The sequence below is a fragment of the Ochotona princeps genome, chromosome 13 (genome assembly GCF_030435755.1).
Source record: "Ochotona princeps isolate mOchPri1 chromosome 13, mOchPri1.hap1, whole genome shotgun sequence".
NCBI lineage: Eukaryota > Metazoa > Chordata > Mammalia > Lagomorpha > Ochotonidae > Ochotona > Ochotona princeps.
In genome coordinates this window covers 31,056,271-31,076,619 of record NC_080844.1, presented here as the reverse complement: position 1 = coordinate 31,076,619, position 20,349 = coordinate 31,056,271, and the positions used below count along the sequence as shown (strand labels likewise).

The 20,349-nt window shown below is 43.1% G+C and overlaps 1 protein-coding gene across 3 annotated transcripts in view; it reads right to left on the bottom strand.

Annotated features, from left to right (window-relative positions):
* Positions 1-20,008, bottom strand: part of CCAR1 (cell division cycle and apoptosis regulator 1) — a 42,292-nt gene extending 22,284 nt beyond the window's left edge. Inside the window, exons 1-10 of one of the 3 annotated variants that reach the window (XM_058671540.1) lie at positions 19,810-20,008; positions 18,629-18,747; positions 10,297-10,469; positions 9,873-9,917; positions 8,648-8,680; positions 5,232-5,425; positions 4,435-4,549; positions 4,143-4,335; positions 1,044-1,173; positions 647-808 (exon numbers count right to left, since the gene is read on the bottom strand). In XM_058671540.1, coding sequence (XP_058527523.1) covers positions 647-808; positions 1,044-1,173; positions 4,143-4,335; positions 4,435-4,549; positions 5,232-5,425; positions 8,648-8,680; positions 9,873-9,917; positions 10,297-10,469; positions 18,629-18,701 — 1,118 coding nt within the window. In that variant the 5' untranslated portion in view covers positions 18,702-18,747; positions 19,810-20,008. The remainder of the gene's footprint in view (positions 1-646; positions 809-1,043; positions 1,174-4,142; positions 4,336-4,434; positions 4,550-5,231; positions 5,426-8,647; positions 8,681-9,872; positions 9,918-10,296; positions 10,470-18,628; positions 18,748-19,809) is intronic. The other 2 variants (XM_058671541.1, XM_058671542.1) reach the window with 2 other exon arrangements.
* Between the last annotated feature and the right edge of the window lie 341 nt (positions 20,009-20,349).

Here is a 20,349-nt window from a genome sequence, read left to right as displayed (position 1 = left end):
AATATAGTTTACTTACTAGATCTAGAACTCAATAGTTATTCTTATGCTAATAGCCTTGAACAATGATTAATGATCTTATTATCAATTTTTCTTTTCCATCTGGTAATCTTCTATCTAGATGCCACCTCAATCACTGTACTTCAAGGATGATTAACTGTGACACTGGGTGTTATGTGCTTCAGATAAATGAAGTCAAACACAAGAAACTCTTGGTAATCTACCCCTTGATTTGATTCTAATAACTGAAGACAGAAATAATGCATTTATGTATAAATATATACATATACGCATACAAACATCTGTGTGTACATCCTATAGGTTTGTGAGTACCCATAACAGGTCCATATTAAACTTGCATCAGTTCACTGTTGCATTACTGCTTCATGATATACAATGTACCATATATGAACATGAAGCTATCAATAAGTCTGGATCTTCCAGGATTCTAACTTTAAAATACAACTGAATCACAGAGAAATTTCCTCCAGGAGCTTCCTGTTTCAATAATTTTCAATTTAATGAGTGCACAAAAACACACCACCCTCCCTAGGAATGCTGTGACAAGCGGGGGGAATGCTGTATGAACACACTCTACAAACCATTTACGAGATCAGTGATTGAATAAAATGGAAGAGAAAGAACTTACCAATCTAGAGAAAATTTCGAAAACTGAACTGTGTAACGCGGGACAACACGTCGGACTCTGCGGGGCGAGCGCTCTCTCTCTCTCCGAGGAGACCGCTCCCGGGAGCGTTTCCTCTGAGGGGATCTTTCTCTGGATCTCCGTCTCTCTCTCTCCCTTTCACGACTTAAAAGCAAAATTTTCCAAAATTACTAATATTTCAGGAATTACAGAAAATTTAGCTGAATAAAACTGAAAAGAAATGTTAAGATTCTACAGTGTGTTTTTTAAAAATCTGTATTAAAATAGACACAACATCAAATTTACCACCTCAACCAATTAAAAATACATAGTCACCAGACATTTACATTGACATACAAGTTTTGTCACCACAAGACATAGTGTAATTGTTAAAACATACCTGCGATCATCTTTCCTGCTGGGCACCTGATCCCCTCTGTCATTCCTTCCTGAAAATCTGGAAGGTGGATCTAACCTTCGTGCAGGTTGTGGCTGTGAAACTATACGGACGGGAGGCTGCAGTAACCCAGCTTTAAAAGACAGAAAAAGATCACTGTGTTCAACAAACTTCCTAAGCATTAACTATCAGTTGAACATAACCAAGTAAATGGGAGTCATTAAAATATATTCTGCAGCTTAGTGGCACGAATCCTTGCCTTGCACACACCAGGATCTCATATGGTCATTGGTTCTAATCCCAGGGCCACATTTCCCATCCAGCTCCCTGCCTTGGGACCTTGCAACCACGAAGGAGACCCAGGAGAGACTGCAGGCTCCTGGCTTTAGATTGACTCAGCTCTGGCCATTGCAGCAACTTGAGAAGTGAACTAGTAGACTGAAAATCTTCCCCTCTGTCTCTCCTCCTCTATGTATATCTGACTTTCCAATAAAAACAAATAAACAAATCTTAAAAAATAAATATATATCCTTTGGCTGGATCACAAGCGAAGTAGCTATTCACAAACTGGCGCCCATATGGGATGCTGGAGCCACAGGGTGGAAGATTAATCTGCCATGTCATTACGCTGACCTCACTAAAACACATTTTTAAGTGAAGGTAAGAATAACTCACAATTTTATATATTTACATCCAGACAGAACAGTACTCTACCTATTTTTGTATAATTCAAATTTATTATTCACAGATAAATAAAGTATTTAAAAGTTAGGTAGAAAAAAACCAGTGTTGTGGTACTGTGTATAGAGCTGCCAATGGCAGTGTCAGCATTCATATAGGTGCTGGCTCCCATTTGATGACTTGGGAAGGCAGCTATACCCCCCGGAGATCCTGGGAGGCAGATGATTCATGTGTGTGGGTTGAGTTCTGGACTCCTGGATTGGGCCTTGTCCAGCTCCGGATGGCTACTGCTGGTAGTTAAGGAGGACATCAGCAAAGAGAGGATATATTTGTGTCTCCCTGTGCCTTTCAAATAAAACAGAAAACAGAGAAAAGGAGAAAAATGAAGGAAAGGGAGGGAGGAACATGAAAAGGATGGTTGGCACTATGACACAGCAAGTTAAGGTGCTGCTTGGGACACTGAATCCTGTATACAAACACTGGTTTGAGATTCGGCTATTCCACCTGTAACACAGCTTCCTACTAATGTGCCTGGAAAGACAAAAGATCATGGCCTAAAGACTGGGTCTCTGGCATGCATGTGGGAGACCTACACAAAGTTTCAGGTTCCTGGCTTCAGCCCAGCATAGACCTGGTTCTTACAACCATTTGGAGAGTAAATAAGCAAATGGAAGAACTCTTTTCCTATACATAAATGCTCTTTCTATAAAAGAAATGTCATTTGAGATACATAAAAATGACATACTTATGGCTTTATAAAACCATTTAAACAGACAGTACTGGGGCATTCCCATATGAACACTGTATTCAGACCTAGACCTGACTGCTCTGGTTCTGAACCAGCTCTCTGCTAACATGCTTGGAAAAGCAGCAGAAACAGCCTAGGGGCTTGAACCCCTGCCACCATATAGGTGGCCCAGAGAATTCCAGGTTCCTGTTAGGGCTTTAATGCCATCATTTAGAGAGTGAACCGGAAGATGGATCTGTCTCACCTATTTGTCACTTTGCCTTTCAAATAAATAAAATCTTCAAAGCAAAAAGCCAATTACGATTCCCACATTTATATTAAACATTTTTACATAAATCTTCATCAAATAATCAAAATGCAATGAGAACTTTAAAACTTAATTTACACATTTCAAGTACCATGTTTCAATGAGTAAAGTACTATTTTATATGTATACATGTACTGAAAATATGGCTGGTATATTTATCAGAATTAGGGACAAAAACATTCTTTCCAACAGACACCAGCACAGACAATTAGCAGATCTAACATTTGGCTACATCAAGAAAGGCATTTTTTGGGTCCAGCAGCGTGGCCTAGCAGCTAAAGTCCTCGCCCTGAATGCGCCCAGGATCCCATATGGGTGCCGGTTCTAATCCCGGCAGCTCCACTTCCCATCCAGCTCCCTGCTTGTGGCCTGGGAAAGCAGTTGAGGACAGAACAAAGCCTTAGGACTCTGCACCCGTGTAGGAGACCTGGAAGAAGTTCCTGGCTCCTGGCTTCGGATCGGCATAGCATCAGCCACTGCGCTCACTTGGGGAGTGAATCCTCCTCTCTGTATCTGACTTTCCAGTAAAAATAAAATAAATCTTAAAAAAACAAAAAGGCATTTTAAAATTTTTTATTCACTTAACTTACTTTTGTGAATGAGCAATAACATAATTAGTACTAACATCAAGCTACAAAAGCAGGATGTGTTCTAAGCACAGTATTTCAAGTTTACCCAGTCTTTGGCCTTTCTCTAAAAAATATAAGGGCATCATTCTGGGACAGTAGGCTATACCTCTGCCTATAAGGCCTCCCAAGTGGTAATGGCCTGAGTTCCAAGTATCCCACTTCCGATGTAGCTTCCTACAAATGTGCCTAGGATAGCCCAAGTGCTTCAGACCTTGAAAATCATGTGGAAATTCTGAATGGAACCCTAGATTTTGTGGATATTTGGGCAATGGAAGATGGAAGATCTCTTCCCCATATCTCTTATAACTTCACCTTTTATATACATAAATCTTGTAACAATTATCTTCATTTATTTGAAAGGGAGAGATACAATGGAGGATGAAGGGGCAGTATGCACACACACACACATTTACTCAAATGCCTACCATAGTCAAGCCAAAGCCAGGAGCCAGGAACTCAGTCCAGGTTCACCACATGGAAGGCTGGGACTTGAGCGCTTCAGTCATCACTGGCTACCTCCCACAGTACATACCAAGAGGAAGTTAGAACTAGAAGCAGGATCAAAACAGGAAACCAGGAACTTTGATATGGGACAGTGGCCTAAAGCAGTATCTTACTCACTGTGGCAGATAAGCACTCTTACATCATTTATTTTAAAGCCTACACTTACTACAGTTTGAAACCACTAAAATGTGTAGTTTAGTCAAATAAAAAGCAAAGATGACTGCACATACTACCTTTTTGTTGTGGTTGCTGTAATAAAGGCTGCGGCTGAGTCTGCAACAGTGGTGTAATGGAAGCAGCCGAAATCTGTGCCTGCAGCAGTGACTGGGGCTGGGGCTGGGCCTGAACACCAAATGTTGTTGGTGGGGCGATTGGTTGGAGCACAGCAGGAGGAGTCTTCAGTAAAGGTTGGGTTTGAGATTGATTCTTAGAAAAAGAAATAAAAATGTTTCAAAACAGAAACTCTGACAGTAAGATGACATAGTCATCAAGCCTCTATGACATCTACCTCAGTATTTCATGTACCTGATTGGGTAATGTTTGAATTCTTTGTGCATTCCATTTAAACGGCATATTAGGATTGTAAGTAGCTTCAACTAATACTCTATCACCCACTTGTGGGGTTTTCCCTTTAACAGCACTGCAAGAAAAGGATATAAACACAATTGAAAAATATTCTGACAAAGAAAATTTACATACTTACTATTTAGATGTAAACTATATACAAAATAGAACTCTGCAAAACCATTAAAACATTTTTTTGAAAGATTTATTTTTATTGGAAAGGCAGATTCACACAGGAGACACAGAGATGGAAACAGAAATGGAAAAGATGGAAAACAATAAGCCAACTCACAAAAATTTCATAATAATTTGTAAATACAACACTAAGGAAGCTCAACTATAATTTGAAATATCTCAGAAAATTCATACTTTGACCAACAATCATAAAGTTACCCAAATACTGTGTATTAGTCTATCAAGTTATTTTCAGTTAAAAACATTTTGGTCTACAATGTCATTAGATAATATAAAGTGGTCTAGATTTATAAATTCTTACAATTGTTTTAACACAGAATTTCAGTCTACGTCTATCCAGGTTATCAGAAACTTCATATAGCCTGTACATATTTCTGAAGAAATCAAAATACAAAATAATGTGTTAAATAACCAAAATACATCTTTAATCATACTCAAAATTAAAAAGAGGCAAAAAGAAAATAGAAGCTAAAGAATTAAATCAGAAAATCATACTCAAAGTGATAAACATGTGCTTTATGCAACCTTAGAGAAGCCAGATCACAACACTTCATGAAGCTTACCTAAGCTGAAAGAATACATCTTCATCCACAAATCCAAATGTGTCATGCAGCTTTGTAACCACTCCTGTGAAAACACGCTGCTTCTGTGGCTGGGTCTGTTGCTGACTGGACCTTGGTGTTGGATAGGACACAGTTATCTGGGCTGCAGGCTGGGGAGAAGACAGGCTAAGGCTTGTAGGTAAAGCAACAGCTGGCTGTAAGACAAAATGAATATCAAATTAAAAAATGACTTGAAACTGAAGATCCCTTAGATGAGTAACTTTACAGGTTTCTCCAACAAAAAAGGTACATGGTTCACTGAATTTTAAAACACTGCCTACTGGCCTGGCACAATGGCTCAGGGGCCAAAATCCTTGCCTTGCATGCACTGGGAACCCAAACAGGCACGGGTACATATCCTGGATACTCCACTTTCCAGCTCCCTGCCTGTGGCCTGGGAAAGTGCTAGAGCATGGTCCCAAGTCTTGAGACCCTGCACCCACTGGGAGACCCAGAAAAATCTCTTGCCTCCTGGCATCAGATCAGCTTGACTCCGGTCACTACGGCGATTAGGAAGTGAAGGAACTGATAAAAAGATCTTTGTCACTCCTCTCTATAAAATCTTCCTCTCCAATAAAAATAAATAAATAGGGCCCGGCGGCGTGGCCTAGCGGCTAAAGTCCTCGCCTTGAATGCCCCGGGATCCCATATGGGCGCCGGTTCTAATCCTGGCAGCTCCACTTCCCATCCAGCTCCCTGATTGTGGCCTGGGAAAGCAGTTGAGGACGGCCCAATGCATTGGGTCACTGCATCCGCGTGTGGGAGACCTGGAAGAGGTTCCTGGTTCCCAGCTTCGGATCAGCGTGCACCGGCCGTTGCGGCTCACTTGGGGAGTAAATCATCGAACGGAAGATCTTCCTCTCTGTCTCTCCTCTCTGTATATCTGACTTTGTAATAAAATGAATGAATCTTTAATAAATAAATAAATAAATAAATAAATAAATAAATCTTTAAAAACAAATCAAACACACTCCCCATTTTACACTCTTTAGAAACTCAAAATCCATTTTATAACAAAGGCTCAGGAAAACCTTAAGTAAAATTTGCTAATAAAATTATTTTCCCATGAATTTTTACTATCATATATACTGATTCTACACAGTTCATATAATAAAATGCTTTTGTTTTGTTTTTAAGATTTATTTATTTTTATTGCAAAGTCAGATATACAGAGAGGAAGATATTCCTTCCGATGATTCACTCCCCAAGAGATCACATGGCCGGTGCTGTGACGATTTGAAGGCAGGAGCCAGGAACTCTTCTGGGTCTCCCACATGGGTACAGGGTACCTAGGTTTCGGGCTGTCCTTGATGGCTTTCCCAGGCCAAAAGCAGGGAGCTGGATGGGAAGCAGGGCTGCAGGGATTAGAACTAGCATCCCAGTGCATTCAAGGCAAAGACTTTAGCTGCTAGACCACAATGCCGGGTCCTATGAAATGCTTTTGTAAGGAAAAATAAAAAAACTTGTGGGGTTTTTTTTCTTAATCTGGCAAATTCTCTACCAGGAAATGAAGGATTGGTGGATTTTAGCTCTTTAATAAAATTTGGGGCCTGTTCTCTGACACAGCAGGCTAAGCCTCTGCTTACAATAAAAGTAGCCTTGTTGGTGCCAGTTCAAGCCCTGGCAGCTCCATTTCCAATCTATCTGCCTATTAATGGCTTGGGAAAAAAGCACAGGATGATCCTACACTCACATGGAAACCCAAAAGCTCCTGAATCCTGTCTTCATATTGACCTGGCTCTAGCCATTGAGGCCATTTGGGGAGTGAACCAGTATATAGGAAGTTCTCTCTTCCTTTCACTCTAACTCTGCTTTTCAAATGAAATAAATAAATCCTAAGAAAAAAACAAATAGCAAATTTAAGACTAAGAACATAGAAACCTTACACAGGGAGAAGTTCTGCCAGCCTCTCTATACCTCAGCTATCCAAGTTTCCTTTCCAAGAAAGCAATCAGCACCACAAGCTATTATTAGAGTCTCCTGGTAACATTTTATTTTCACAAACACATATGGAGCAACTTGGAAATCCTCCACTTCCCTCCTAAATAAACGACAGCCTGTAATACACACTACGTAATACCTTTGCTTGTATTGTACAATTCTCAGCTACCATTACACAGGCACATCAACAATTCCCACGTCATGGCCCAGCACACTAGGCTAATGGCTAAAGTCCTCGCCTTACACACACCAGGATCCCATATAGTTGCCAGTTCTAGTCTCGGCTGCTCTATTTCCCATCCAGCTCCCTGCTTGTGGCCTGGGAAAGCAGTTGATGAAAGCCCAAAGCCTTGGACCCTGTACCCATGTGAGATTCATAAAAAGCTCCTGGATCCTGGCTTTGGACTGGCTCAGCTACAACAATTGTGGCCACTTGGGGAAATAAACCAATAGATAGAAGATCTTTCTGTCTCTCTTTCCTTCTCTCTGTAAATCTGCCTTTTCAATAAAAATAAATCTCCAAAAAAAAAAAATTCCCTGTTCCTTTTTAGCCCACATGCGTAGAATCTTAAACTATATACATACCAAGGGTCAGAAAACCATGGTACAAGAGCCAAATCCAGTGCAAAACCAATTTTGTACTGGTAATTAACTAAAAATTTGCTTATTACTTTTAAAGGGATATAAAAAAAAATATCTGCTACACACACACAAAAAAATGTGGAAACAATGGTCTTACCCACTTTCCTGTAACCCTTGACCCTTTGTGCCCTAATCAACTATGTAACGATTATAAAAAGTTCAAAATGTTTTAACATTCTTAAAAACTAAGCTGGTATGCAACATATAAAGTTGAGTTAAAGAATGCGATGCGGGCCCGGCGGCGTGGCCTAGCGGCTAAAGTCCTCACCTTGAACGCACCGGGATCCCATATGGACGCCGGTTCTAATCCCGGCAGCTACACTTCCCATCCAGCTCCCTGCTTGGGGCCTGGGAAAGCAGTCGAGGACGGCCCAACGCATTGGGACACTGCACCCGTGTGGGAGACCCGGAAGAGGTTCCTGGTTCCCGGCTTCGGATCGACCCATTGCGGCTCACTTGGGGAGTGAATCATCGGACGGAAGATCTTCCTCTCTGTCTCTCCTCCTCTCTGTATATCTAGCTTTGTAATAAAATAAATAAATCTTTAAAAAAAAAAAAAAAGAATGAGATGCAAAAATGTTTAAAATCTAAGCCACACACACACAAAAAAAATCAGTATAAAAACCTTGTATGTATTTGAAATTTACCTCAGCTGGACCCATAATCAAAAGTCATCAAAGAAAAAAAGTTGACACATGCACCTCTATTTAGCACTGAAACCACTGAACTAGCACAGGAATAAACTGTGTCTACTCCTCATGCAGGTATTCCAAAAGGAAGCACACCACACCAACCTGTGTTAGAAGAGTCTGCTGGGGTTGTTGTAACTGAAATTAGAGTGAAAAAAAAAAAAAAGGAAAAATTCCATTAAAGTTAAAGAAAATGTGAAAAAGTCACAGAAGTTGTTAGGTATATGGTTCTCCTACCACATTTTAGAAATCTTTATATTTTTTTACTGGAAAGATTCACAGAGAGAACAGAGAAATATCCTCGACTGCTGATTCACTCCCCAAGGGATTGCAACAGCCAGTGCTGAACTGATCCAAAGCCAGGAGCTGGGTCTCCCACACAGGTGCAGGGTCCTAAGGCTTTGGGCAACCCTCTACTGTTTTCCCAGGCCACAAGAAGGGAGCTGCATGGGAAATGGAGCAGCCAGCACGCAAACTTTCATCGTATGGTATCCCAGAGAGTATAAGGCAAAGATATAGCCACTGAGCCATTACACGAGGCCCTAAATAAAACTTATTACACTGTAACAGGTTTATTGCTTGATTCTACACTTGCAAGCACAGGAATCTGCCTTTCAAACATAAATATTAAAAGAAAAACATTCCTCCTATTGTTAACAGCTCTATTTTAATATTTTGTGTATTAGGTTTCCATACAATTTCACTATGAAAAAAAGGAGGGGTTCTATTGCTTTAAAAAATGAAGATAGGGAGTGAATATCTTGGCACCACAGTTTCAATCCAGCTCCCTGCTAATGTGCCTGCAAAAGCAGTGGAGAATGGCACAAAGCCATAGGACCAGCACCAACATGGGAGATCCAGAAGAAGCTCCTGGCTTCAGATCACCCCGTTGTAGTCATTGCGACCATTTGAAGAGTGAAGCAGTGAATGAAAGATCTCTCTGTATTGTCTTCTGTCTGCAAATGTACCTTTCAGATAAAAATACATAAATCTTCAAAAATAACAACAAAAAGTCAGCAGCATGTGTAAGGATAACACCGTAAGTAGGGAAAGAAAGTAATTCCACATGTGTTCTAGCGCAGCAAAGCAGATCCAAGGTTCCTAGGAACAGGGTCCTTCTTTCAGGAGCCCCTGCATACCTTCCTAGAAGCAGACGAGCTGCTGAGTATTTTGGCACATCTACCTGAAGAGATCATTTTCTTTCCACCTCCTGTCCCCCAGTCCCATCCAAAGAATTCACTGACAGCTCGTAGGAATAAAACTCCAGCAAATGAATTCTGCAACACATTGCTATTTGAAAAGTCAGTTAACACAGAAAATATAAACTAACCTGTTGTTGCACACTATACAAGGCCTGTTGAGGTTGTGAATATTGCTGAAAGATTAAAAAAAATGTTTTTCAAAGAAAAATAGGGATATTAGCTTTATTCATTCTCTAAAGATGACTTACATACATACAGACATATACAGCCAGAATTAAACTAAGAAATTTCCTGGAACAACCAAACTTCATCTAAAATTTAAACCTGATAATTACTTAACACTCCAGAATTTGTAAAAATTGAATTCTGCTTAAATAATTACAGAACAATCATAAGGATTTCAACCATACTTACCCATGTGTTGTCCTAATTTCTTATGATGAGAAAAAAACTGGACAACATAGTAACAACTTATCATTCTTACACATAGCAAACCTGGCTACTCAGACCTTGCTGTTCTCCGTCACTTATCAAAGGTCAGAAAATACATACCTGCTGCAGTGCAGCTGCTGCGGCGGCGGCCTGTTGCTGCAATGCTGCTGTCTGCGTTAACTGGTAGTTGGCTGGAGTCTGGGTGGTAAGGCCTGCTGCTGCCAGTGCGGTTTGCTGTGTATAAATAGTAGGAGATGCTCCAAGAAGAGATGGCTGCTGCACACCCAAAGCCGCTAAAACAAGATTAAAAAGGATTACTTGGATTCCTTCCAGGAATTTTCTATGATTGTTTGGCTGTACACTGCAGTGTGTGATCGTTTACTGGAAAACTAAAACAATTTTACAATGCTTGTAAATTTAACTGATTCATGTTTCCCAGACTCCAACAGTTCATACTCTAGTAAACATAAATAACTTCTGAATAAAACCAACGAAACTTACACAACCAAAAAGCTAGAGAACTCTCAAGAAGAGTTTTTAGAAAGCAAAACACAAGTACAGAAAGTTAAGCTGCTGCCTGCAATACAGGAGTGCCCAGTATTAGAGTCATTATTGAGGACCGGCTGCTCCACTTTTTTTTTTTTAATTCATTAATTACATTGTATTATGTGACACAGTTTCATAGATACTGGGATTATCCCCTCCTCTCCCCAAACCCTCCCCCCGGCTGCTCCACTTCTGATCCATCTCTCTGCTAACAGGCTTAGGTAAATAGCCCAAAATGACTTGGGCCCTTCCATCCACATGTAAGATCTGTATGGAGTGCTGGCTTCCTAGCTTCAGCCTAGCTCTGCCTGGGCTGCAGCAGCCATTGTGGCAATGAGCTGGCACATAGAAGAACTCTTCTTTCTTGCCATATTTCTTTCACTTTGCCATTCAAGAAAAAAAAATATTTTAAAAGCTAACGAAAAAGGTAAAACACAGGGGCCAGTGCAGTGGTGTAACAAAAGAATCCTCCACCTGCTATCACTGGAACCACATAAGGGTGCACATTTGATTCTTGGCTGCTCCACTTCCCAATACAGTTCCCTATTAATGACCTGGGGAAACAGAGGATGGCTCACATCCCTGAGCCCCTACATTCACATGAATCCCAGCTTTGAATTAGCTCAGTTGTGGCCACTGCATTCGTTTTGGGAGTGAACCAACAGTTGGAAGACCTCTCTCTGTCTCGCCTTCTAGCTATAAAAGCTGCCTTTCATAAAAATAAATAATTAAAAAAACTAAGACAACAATGAGAGGTGCCAGCATTACAGCATAATTTTTATTTTTATTTGGAAGGCAGAGTTACAGAGAGGGTAAGAGACAGAGCTGTTCCATCTACTCATTCACTCCCCAAATGGCTGCAATGACCAGGTTGAGCCAATCAAAACACAGCAGCAAGGAGCTTCTTCCAGGTCTCCCACCTAAGTCCGGGTCTCAGGGACTAAGCAGTGAGCTGGATTGCAAGTAGAATAACTAGGACATGAACTAGCATACCTGAGGGATGCCTGCCCGGGAGGTGGCAGCTTAGCCTACTGATGCCAGCCCCATCTACACAGTCTCTACAAATATGCAGAGAAGATACAAAATCTTAAGGCCAATACACACAGGTTACATGCAAATACCAGGCTTTTTTAAATGTGAAACTTCCTGGGTTTTGGTTCTAGTAGGCACTTCTGAGACCAATTCCAGAGAATACTAAGGGATGACTGTCTCTATGTCAGTTATCTGCACTCCCACTACAAGCAAAATTTCATTCTTTGAAATTCCCATACAGCCTCATGAATTAGTCTCAGGATATTTGTAGAGAAAAACACCACAAGCAATGAGGGAATTCTCTTATAAAGAGGCAAGTCATTACACCTGTGGCTATATATTCTGAACAACTCAGGCACTACAACAAAAATTTTAGGACCAGCATTATGGCAAAGCAAGTTAAAGCAGTAGCCTAAGACACCAGCATTCCATAGGGATGCCAATTCAAGTTCTGGCTGATCCACTTACAATCAAGCCCCATTGCCAATGTTCCTGGGAAAGCAGAAGATAGCCCTGCGGCACCTGCAACAACGTGAAAAACGAGAACGAATTTTCTGTCTCATATCTTCCCAGCATTGCATTCATCTCTGGGGTGAACCACTGGATGGAGGATCTCATTTCCTCTCACCTTTGTAACTTTGAAATTAGTAAAACAAATCTTTATCCTTCCCTGTGTGTAAAATCTGCCTATCAAATAAAAATAAATTAATCTTGGGCCCGGCACAGTAGCTTTGTAGCTAAAATCCTTGCCTTGCCTCCACCGGAATCCAATATGGGGCATCAGTTCATGTCCCATGCTCCACTTCCCCTGCAAAAATCCAAGAGAAGCCACAACAACACAAAAGAATGGTCTGCTCAGCCAAGGATAGAGGCGGGCCACTCACTACCTTGTAATGGGCCATGTTAATGCTCACCGCAACAGAAACAACAGTCAGTCCTATCAGCTCCCAGCAGACAGAAGTAAACACTCAGGGGAGAACAAATATGGATTTTCTTAGGCTTAGATAAATATTCAGGACCAGTGTCGCAGCACATCTGGCTAAGCTGTGGCCTGCAATACCATTAAAACTGGCATTCATATGGGATCCTGGTGCGTTCAAGGCGAGGACTTTAGCCACCAAGCCATGTACCGGGCCCAAATGGCTTAATTATTAAAAATTTTTATTTATTTGAAATCAGAGTTATGGGCCCAGGATGACAGCTCAATAGCTAAGCCTTCACCTGCAAGTGCCAGTATACTACCCCATATTGGCACGTTTGGCCGAGATGCTCCACTTTCAATCTAGCTCCCTCCTTGTGGCCTGGGAAAGCAGTGCAGAATGGCCAAAGTCCTTGTGGGAGATTCAGAAGAAACTCTTGGGTTCATACTGGCTCAACTCCAGCCATTGTGACCATTTGGAGTGTCCTTCTCTCTGTACAGTATCTCAAAAATGAAAATATATAAATCGTAAAAACAAAAACAAAAACAAAAAAGGTAAAGTTATTTAGAGAGTTGGAGAGAGATCTTTCATTTGTTCCTTCACTCTCCTGACGGCCACAACATCCACAACTAGGACTGGCCAAAGCGTCTTCCCAGGCTCCCACAGCACATGGCAGGGGCCTACGCACTTGCACCATCTCCCGTTGTTTCTCCCAGGCTTACAGCATGAACTAGGTTGGAAGTGCAGTAGTGGGGAATCAAAACAGCATACACTGGACGCCACTGTCACAGACAGTGCCTTTACCCACTAAACCACAACACTGTGTTTCTGTTAAAGTAAAACCAATATCTAAGCTAATGTCCTTACTCAATTTTGGTTCTTAAATTATATTTGAAGGGCCCGGCGCAATAGCATAGAAGTTAAAGTCCTTGCCTGGCACGCCCGGGATCCCATATAATCTCAGGTTCTAACCCCAGCAGCCCCGCTTCCCATCCAGCTCCCTGACAGTGGCCTGGGAAAGCTGTCGAGGACAGCCCAAAGTCTTAGGACCCTGCACCTGCATGGGAGACCTGGAAGAATCTCGTGGCTCCTGGCTTCAGATCAACTCAGCTCCAGCCATTGCTGCCGCTTGGGCAGTGAACCATCTAACGGAAGATCTTCCTGTCTCTCCTCTCTGTATATCCGACTTTACAATAAAAATAAATACATCTTTCAAAATTATATTTGAAGCTTTCAAAAAAACCCACTATTTTCTATTGAAATACATGTAATTAGCACATACTTGCTGCACCACAGAAAAAAATTGATAGAAATTTGCTTCACCATTTTAAGGTGTATAGAATCCGGTTGTATATAAACTAATAATTGAAATGTCAATGTAGAAGTCACAGGATGTGGTTCAGAACTTGCATCCTTTTTTTTTTTTTTTAACATATTGGATCCTCAATACTATGTCAACTAATTCCATAACATCATAAATTGTTGCTGATGTTATATTGGGGCTTTTAATTAATCGGGATGATACTCTGCTGGCTCTACTATCAGACCAGAGATGGTCTCCCCAAGAAACCACTGAACTGGACAATAAGATGCTGGACTTTATGCTCGGTAGATGCTTGCAATGAAAGAATCTCAACTGAACTTGAACTGTGGTAATGCAACAAGGTGGAGGAATCCACTATGGGGGGAGGGTTTGGGGAAGGGTGGGGAGGAACCCCAGTGCCTATAAAACTGTGTCACATAATGCAATGTAATCAATGAAAAAATAAATAAAATAAAACAAACAAAAAAACAAAACAAAGAAATTTGCTTCAAATTGATAATCAACTCTAATAAAATGATTAGTGGAGTTGGCATTGTGACATACCAGAAAAAGCCAGTGCCTAAAACACATATCCAATCCAGTCACCAGTTAGATGCTAGGCAGTTGAAACCCCAATCCAGAGCCCTGCTAATGGCGTTTCCAATAAAAATAAAAACAAAACTGGTTACTAAATAAGATGATGTGTCAGTAAAATTGTTTTGAAAAATCTTAATACAGCACAAATAAATGCTCTGTTTAAAGAATTTTCATGGACCCGGTCCGGAACCCTAATGTGCTAAAGTGCTTGTCTTGCACGCGTCAGGATCTCATATGGGCACCGGTTTTAATCCCGGCTGTCCCACTTCCCATCTGGCTCCCTGCTTGTGGCCTAGGAAAACAGTGAGGATGGCCCAAAGCTTTGGGTTCCTGCACCCACGCTGGAGACACAGAAGAGGTTCCAGGTTCCTGGCTTCGGATCAACACAGCACTGGCCATTGTGGCCACTACTTGGGGAGTGAGTAAGCAGACAGAAGATCTTCCTCTCTGTCTCTCCTTTCTGTATATCTGACTTTCAAATATAAATAAATCTTTAAAAAAATCTTCGTATCTGTAACCTCTACTGGCAAGTACAGAAAAGGAAGTCATATATTCACTATATTCACTACTACCTTCGTTCTGTGACAAGCTCATAAACCTTGGTATCTTCTTTCTTCAATCTTAAAAACAAGGACTACTATACATAGAATTATTACAACACAAATGTTAAAAGCTAAGCATAACAATTTCTAGGGCAATAGCTCTTTTCTTGGTATATTACAGATGTGAATCTAAAACCAATTGCATGTAGTAAAAGCCAGCCAAAGCATGTTTAGTTTGTATCAAAGTCCAATACATTATTTGCTTCTGGACCCACAGTAGTTGTAAAATTCCTAAACCTATTGAATCTAAACTTGGTTGCTTCCAGTCTTCCTACATTTTGACATAAAAAATAATTAGCATTAAACTAAATGTAATATTTCAGTGTTTTCACTACACTTGATCTTAGCCAAAAAGCCGAAAAGCCATTCACAATGTTTGCAACTGCCTGCAAAAGTTACTACCTGTTAATTTCCCAAAGCAAATTAATTAAACCAAAAACCCTACGGTATCCATTCCTTTATGGATAAAGGTCACCTACATCATCATTTCTGTCACATTTTAGAACACTCAAGTCAGAGGACACAGTGGCTCAGCAACTGACCTCCAATTATAGCTGATAAGTACAAGGCAACATGGAACTAGTATAAGATACAGCCTAAGTAAAAACAGATTCAAAGTAACAGAATAAGCTGTGCGGACTCTGTACCATATTTTAGAAGCCCAACTGAAACTCTCAGACACTGAAGGTTTATCATATTTAACAATGCAAAGCAAGGGTAGCCTATGGTTAAAATCCTTCCCGTGCAAGCACCAGGATCACATATGGGCACTAGTTCTAATCCTAGCAGCCCCGCTTCCCCTCCAGTTCCCTGCCTGAGGCCTGGGAAAGCAGTGAAGGATGACCCAAAGCCTTGGGACCCTGAAACCTTATGAGACCCGGAAGAAGTTCCTCACTACTGGCTTTGGATCAGCTTAGCTCTCTGGCTACTGCAGCTACTTGGGGAGTGAATTAGTGGATGTAAGATCTTTCTCTCTGTCTCTCCTTCTGTTTTTATATCTGACTTTGCAATAAAAATAAATGAATCTAAAAATAAAAAATGCAAAGAAGAAGCTAGAGCGGTCGTCGTCCCTTTATCCCTGTTCACTCCTCTGTTTGGAAATGTGAGGAGTTAGATAGGATGATAGGTAATCAGGGTCTCTGGTTCCTGGTGAAGCTACCCTGTCTATGCTGACCATTCAGGAGCAATGAAGAATCGAGTACAAGAAGGCCTGGCTGGGCCCGGTGGCGTGGCCTAGCGGCTAAAGTCCTCGACTTGAACGCACCGGGATCCCATATGGATGCCGGTTCTAATCCCGGCTCCTCCACTTCCCATCCAGCTCCCTGCTTGTGGCCTGGGAAAGCAGTTGAGGACGGCCCAATGAATTGGGACCCTGCACCCGCGTGGGAGACCCGGAAAGAAGTTCCTGGTTCCCGGCTACGGATCGGCGCAGCACCGGCCATTGCGGCTCACTTGGGGAGTGAATCATCGGACGGAAGATCTTCCTCTCTGTATCTCCTCCTCTCTGTATATCTGACTTTGTAATGGAATAAATAAATCCTAAAAAAATTTTTTTTAAAAAAAAAGAAGGCCTGGCTAAGAGAAAATCAACTCAAGCCAGCTTTTCAATAAGGACTCTTAATAACCCTTCCCTCCATTCCCAGCCACTGAAATGTAAAATTTTTTTTAATCAAACCATTAACCAGTTTCTTTTGCAGGACTAGAAGCGTCCCTCCATCTCCCATTCCTTCCGCCAGGCTGCAACCACTGCCAAGAGAAAACAGCTCCTAGAAGCCAGAGAACAATGCCCCTCTTCCTTTATATATAACAAAAGGGAGGAATGTAAGGAGTTATTCCAATATCCTTCCCTGGATCCGTCCCATTCCTTCTTCCTCACAGCTCATGAAGTTCGCGCCGGTCCAGCCGTCCACCAATCAGATGTAACCTGGCATTCCACCTGAATCCCACCCCAATCTTCCAGCCCCCTCCCCAACCCCGCCCACTCGCCAATCATCCCTAGGCATTTACCTGCAGGCGCCAATCCCCTGGGGGCCTGGCCTCAATCCCTCCCAATCCCCGCCCCCTACACCTGGCAGACAAAAGTTCCCCCCCAGGTGCAGCTCGCTCTCTGGTCTCCCTTAACCCTCCCTCTCTGGTCTCTCCCTCTCTTTCCTCTTTCCCCTTCTTTCCTGATCTTCACCACCTCTACCCTGTTCCTGCCCCGTTGGAATAAACCTCCTATCCAATCCAGTTTCCTGCCAATAAGCATGGGAGAAAGATGGTGATAACCTAAGTACTTGGGTCTCTGCCACCCATGTGGGAGGCCCAATTGGGTTCCAATTGGGTCCCTCATTGGGACACGTGGGGAGTGCGCCAGCAAATCATGGGTTGGTGCAGTGGCTATGTGGGTAAACCTGCTGCTAGTGACATCAGTACCACAAAAGGGTACAGATTTAAGTCCCAGCTACTCAACTTCAGATCCAGCTTCCTGCTAATCCATCTGGGAAAGCAGCAAAAGATGGCCCAAGTGCTCAGGCTGCTATGGCCATCTGGGAGTGAACATATGGAAGAACTGTCATCTGCTTTTCAAATAAATAAATCTTTACAAAGGTGAAAAAATTTTTCAGAACTTTCTTGCTCCATCCCTGTCACTCCGCCTTCCAAAGAAATCATTAAAAAAAATCTTCCAAAGAAAATCAAGAAGAAACATATTAAGTTTCAACATTTTTCATTGACTTTCAGAAATTACTGAATTTGGAAAGCATACATATTTGTTTATTGCCTCCTCGACTGTCTTTTAGCTTTATCTGATACCAGAATTCTTTAAGTTTCTCAAGCAGCATGGATTTCAAATACTTACTTTTAAAAAGGAATACGTTTACTTTTAAACTTACTGTCAATTCATACACTTTACTACGTAAACAAAGTAGATGCCTGTGAAACCTAACAACACAACCAATAAAGATCATTAAATGAAGGTATTTAAAAACCCTGAAACTAGGCCTGGCACAGTAGCCTAATGGCTAAAGTCCTTGCCTTGCACTCACCGGGATACTATATGGGTGCTGGTTCTAATCCTAGCGGCCCTGCTTCCCATCCAGCTCCCTGCTTGTGGCCTGGGACAGTAGTCAAGGCCAGCCCAAAGCTCTGGGACACTGCACCTGCGTGGGAGACCGGAAGGAAGTTCCTGACTCCTGGCTTCGGTTCAGCGCAGCACTAGCCATTAGGGTCACTTGGGGAGTGAATTAATGCATCTTCTTGTCTGTATATCTGACTTTCCAATAAAAATCAAAATAAAAAACTCTTCAAACACACATACACAAAACCCTGAAGCCACTGTGTAAAACAGATTTTTTTGTAGTTCCCTGTGAAATTTTAAAAGCTCTGCATAGATCAAAGGTAACAGCCCTTGCAAGCTTGTGTGGTGGCAACCCTTATTCCACCTTTCCAGGACACCGAGTCAGGAGGCTGACCTGGCTGAGATACCGCAGTGGCTGTAAACTGAGTAGCCCAGGGCGGATTCTTCTGTCCTCCAAACTGAGCCATGATGCAAGGGAGAAAAAACCCTCGGCTGGTCTTCTACAGCAGCGACCTAGTAAGAGAGAATCCACATTTTAAAGTTCAACCCAACTGCTCATGTCACAGAAAGAAATGTTTTGCGTCTCTGGGAGTGTCTTCCTAAGCAGAAACAACAGCAAGTAGAAAGGTGGGGGATGGGAGAAGGAGCACCTGAAATGCAGCAACATTTCCCATCTTCCCATCAGCGAGATCACCCAAAGCACACTGTTTGTTTTTTAAAAAGCAATGATCAGGGCAGACTTCTGTGATTACAGACTGCCACACAACGAGGACCATCCGCAGTCTCTAACCAACTGCTCAAAGTTCACAACTTTATATTCGCTGGTAATAACAGCCTGCGTGTTTCTCCTGGCAATGCGTTGGGGAGCGGGGGATAAGGTAAGCGCAGCGATAAATTCAGTAATATTAATGCGTGATAGGGATCAGAACGCAAAAAAAAAAAAAAAAAGGTATTGAAGGATATCACGAAAACGAGCATGGCTTTATTTTCTCCAGGAGAAATGGGAAAGTCACGGGGAGGGCTTCCTTTCCGTTCCTTAGGAAGGGAAAGACAGTTGGAATAACGGATGCCCCGTGAAGAACCACTGCGGGGACCCCTCCCCCTTGAAGTCCGACCGGAGAAGGCCAAGGTTTCGGTCCGAGCATCCCCGCTCCTCCGGCGAGAAGGCAGCGGCCTGAGACCCGCCATCTATCTTCGCGAAGGGCCGCAGGCCGCCGAGGGCGCAGTCTACCTCTCCACCCCACTGGGGAAGCGCCAACTGGGGGGTACTGGGAGCCCAACCCGCCATAACCCCGTACGGGTCATAAAAAGCCGCCAGCTCCCCAACCTCCTAGCTTCTCCCTCCCACCCCCCACCAAAAAAAAGCCCAGCCTCCGACGGCCGCCTCGCCAAGCCCCAGGCCCAGAGTCTGTGACTCAACACCCACGGCGTCTCCGGAGCCCGGGAAGGCCGCCGCTCGGGCCGAGGGCGGCGGGGAAGAGCGTGGGGCTGGGGGAGGGGCCGCCGCGCGGGGCCTGCTCCGACCCGCACAAAAGGAACCGCGTATCTCCCGCCCCAGTCCCGCGGGAGCCCCACCGTCGCGGGCCTGCAGAAACCGTGCCGCCGAGACGGTCGCTTCCCAGCCCTTCCGTGGATCCGACGGGAAGCGAGACCCCGGCCAGGCCGCCCACAGCTGCAACTGCGCGTACCAAACCTTCACCTGCGTCGGTTCCCGGCTAACACCGAAGCCATTTCAAACCCATCAGCCCCGGGCGCATGCGCCAGCTTCCCTCGCTTCCTCTAAGCGCTCCCCTCCTCCACCGCTCCCGCAGGGACGACGCTGACGGGGAGACGCACGGCGTGCGCGCTCCTGGACGCATTCCGAAAGCCTCGCCAGGGCCTCGGCGGCGGGCGGGACTGGGTCGCGCTGAGGAAGGCTTACCTTAGCTTCCCTGAACAATGAGCGGGGAGCGTGTCCGCGCTTGGAGGGAGAGGGAAAGGCTTGCTTGGAGGTTGGCAAGGAAAGAGATGGCGGCCACGTGACTCCCTCTAGGCTGGCCGCCATTTTGTGATTTTTCTTTTTTTTTTTTTCCCTATTCCTTTTAGTTCAATGACTTGGCAGCGTGGACAGGTTTC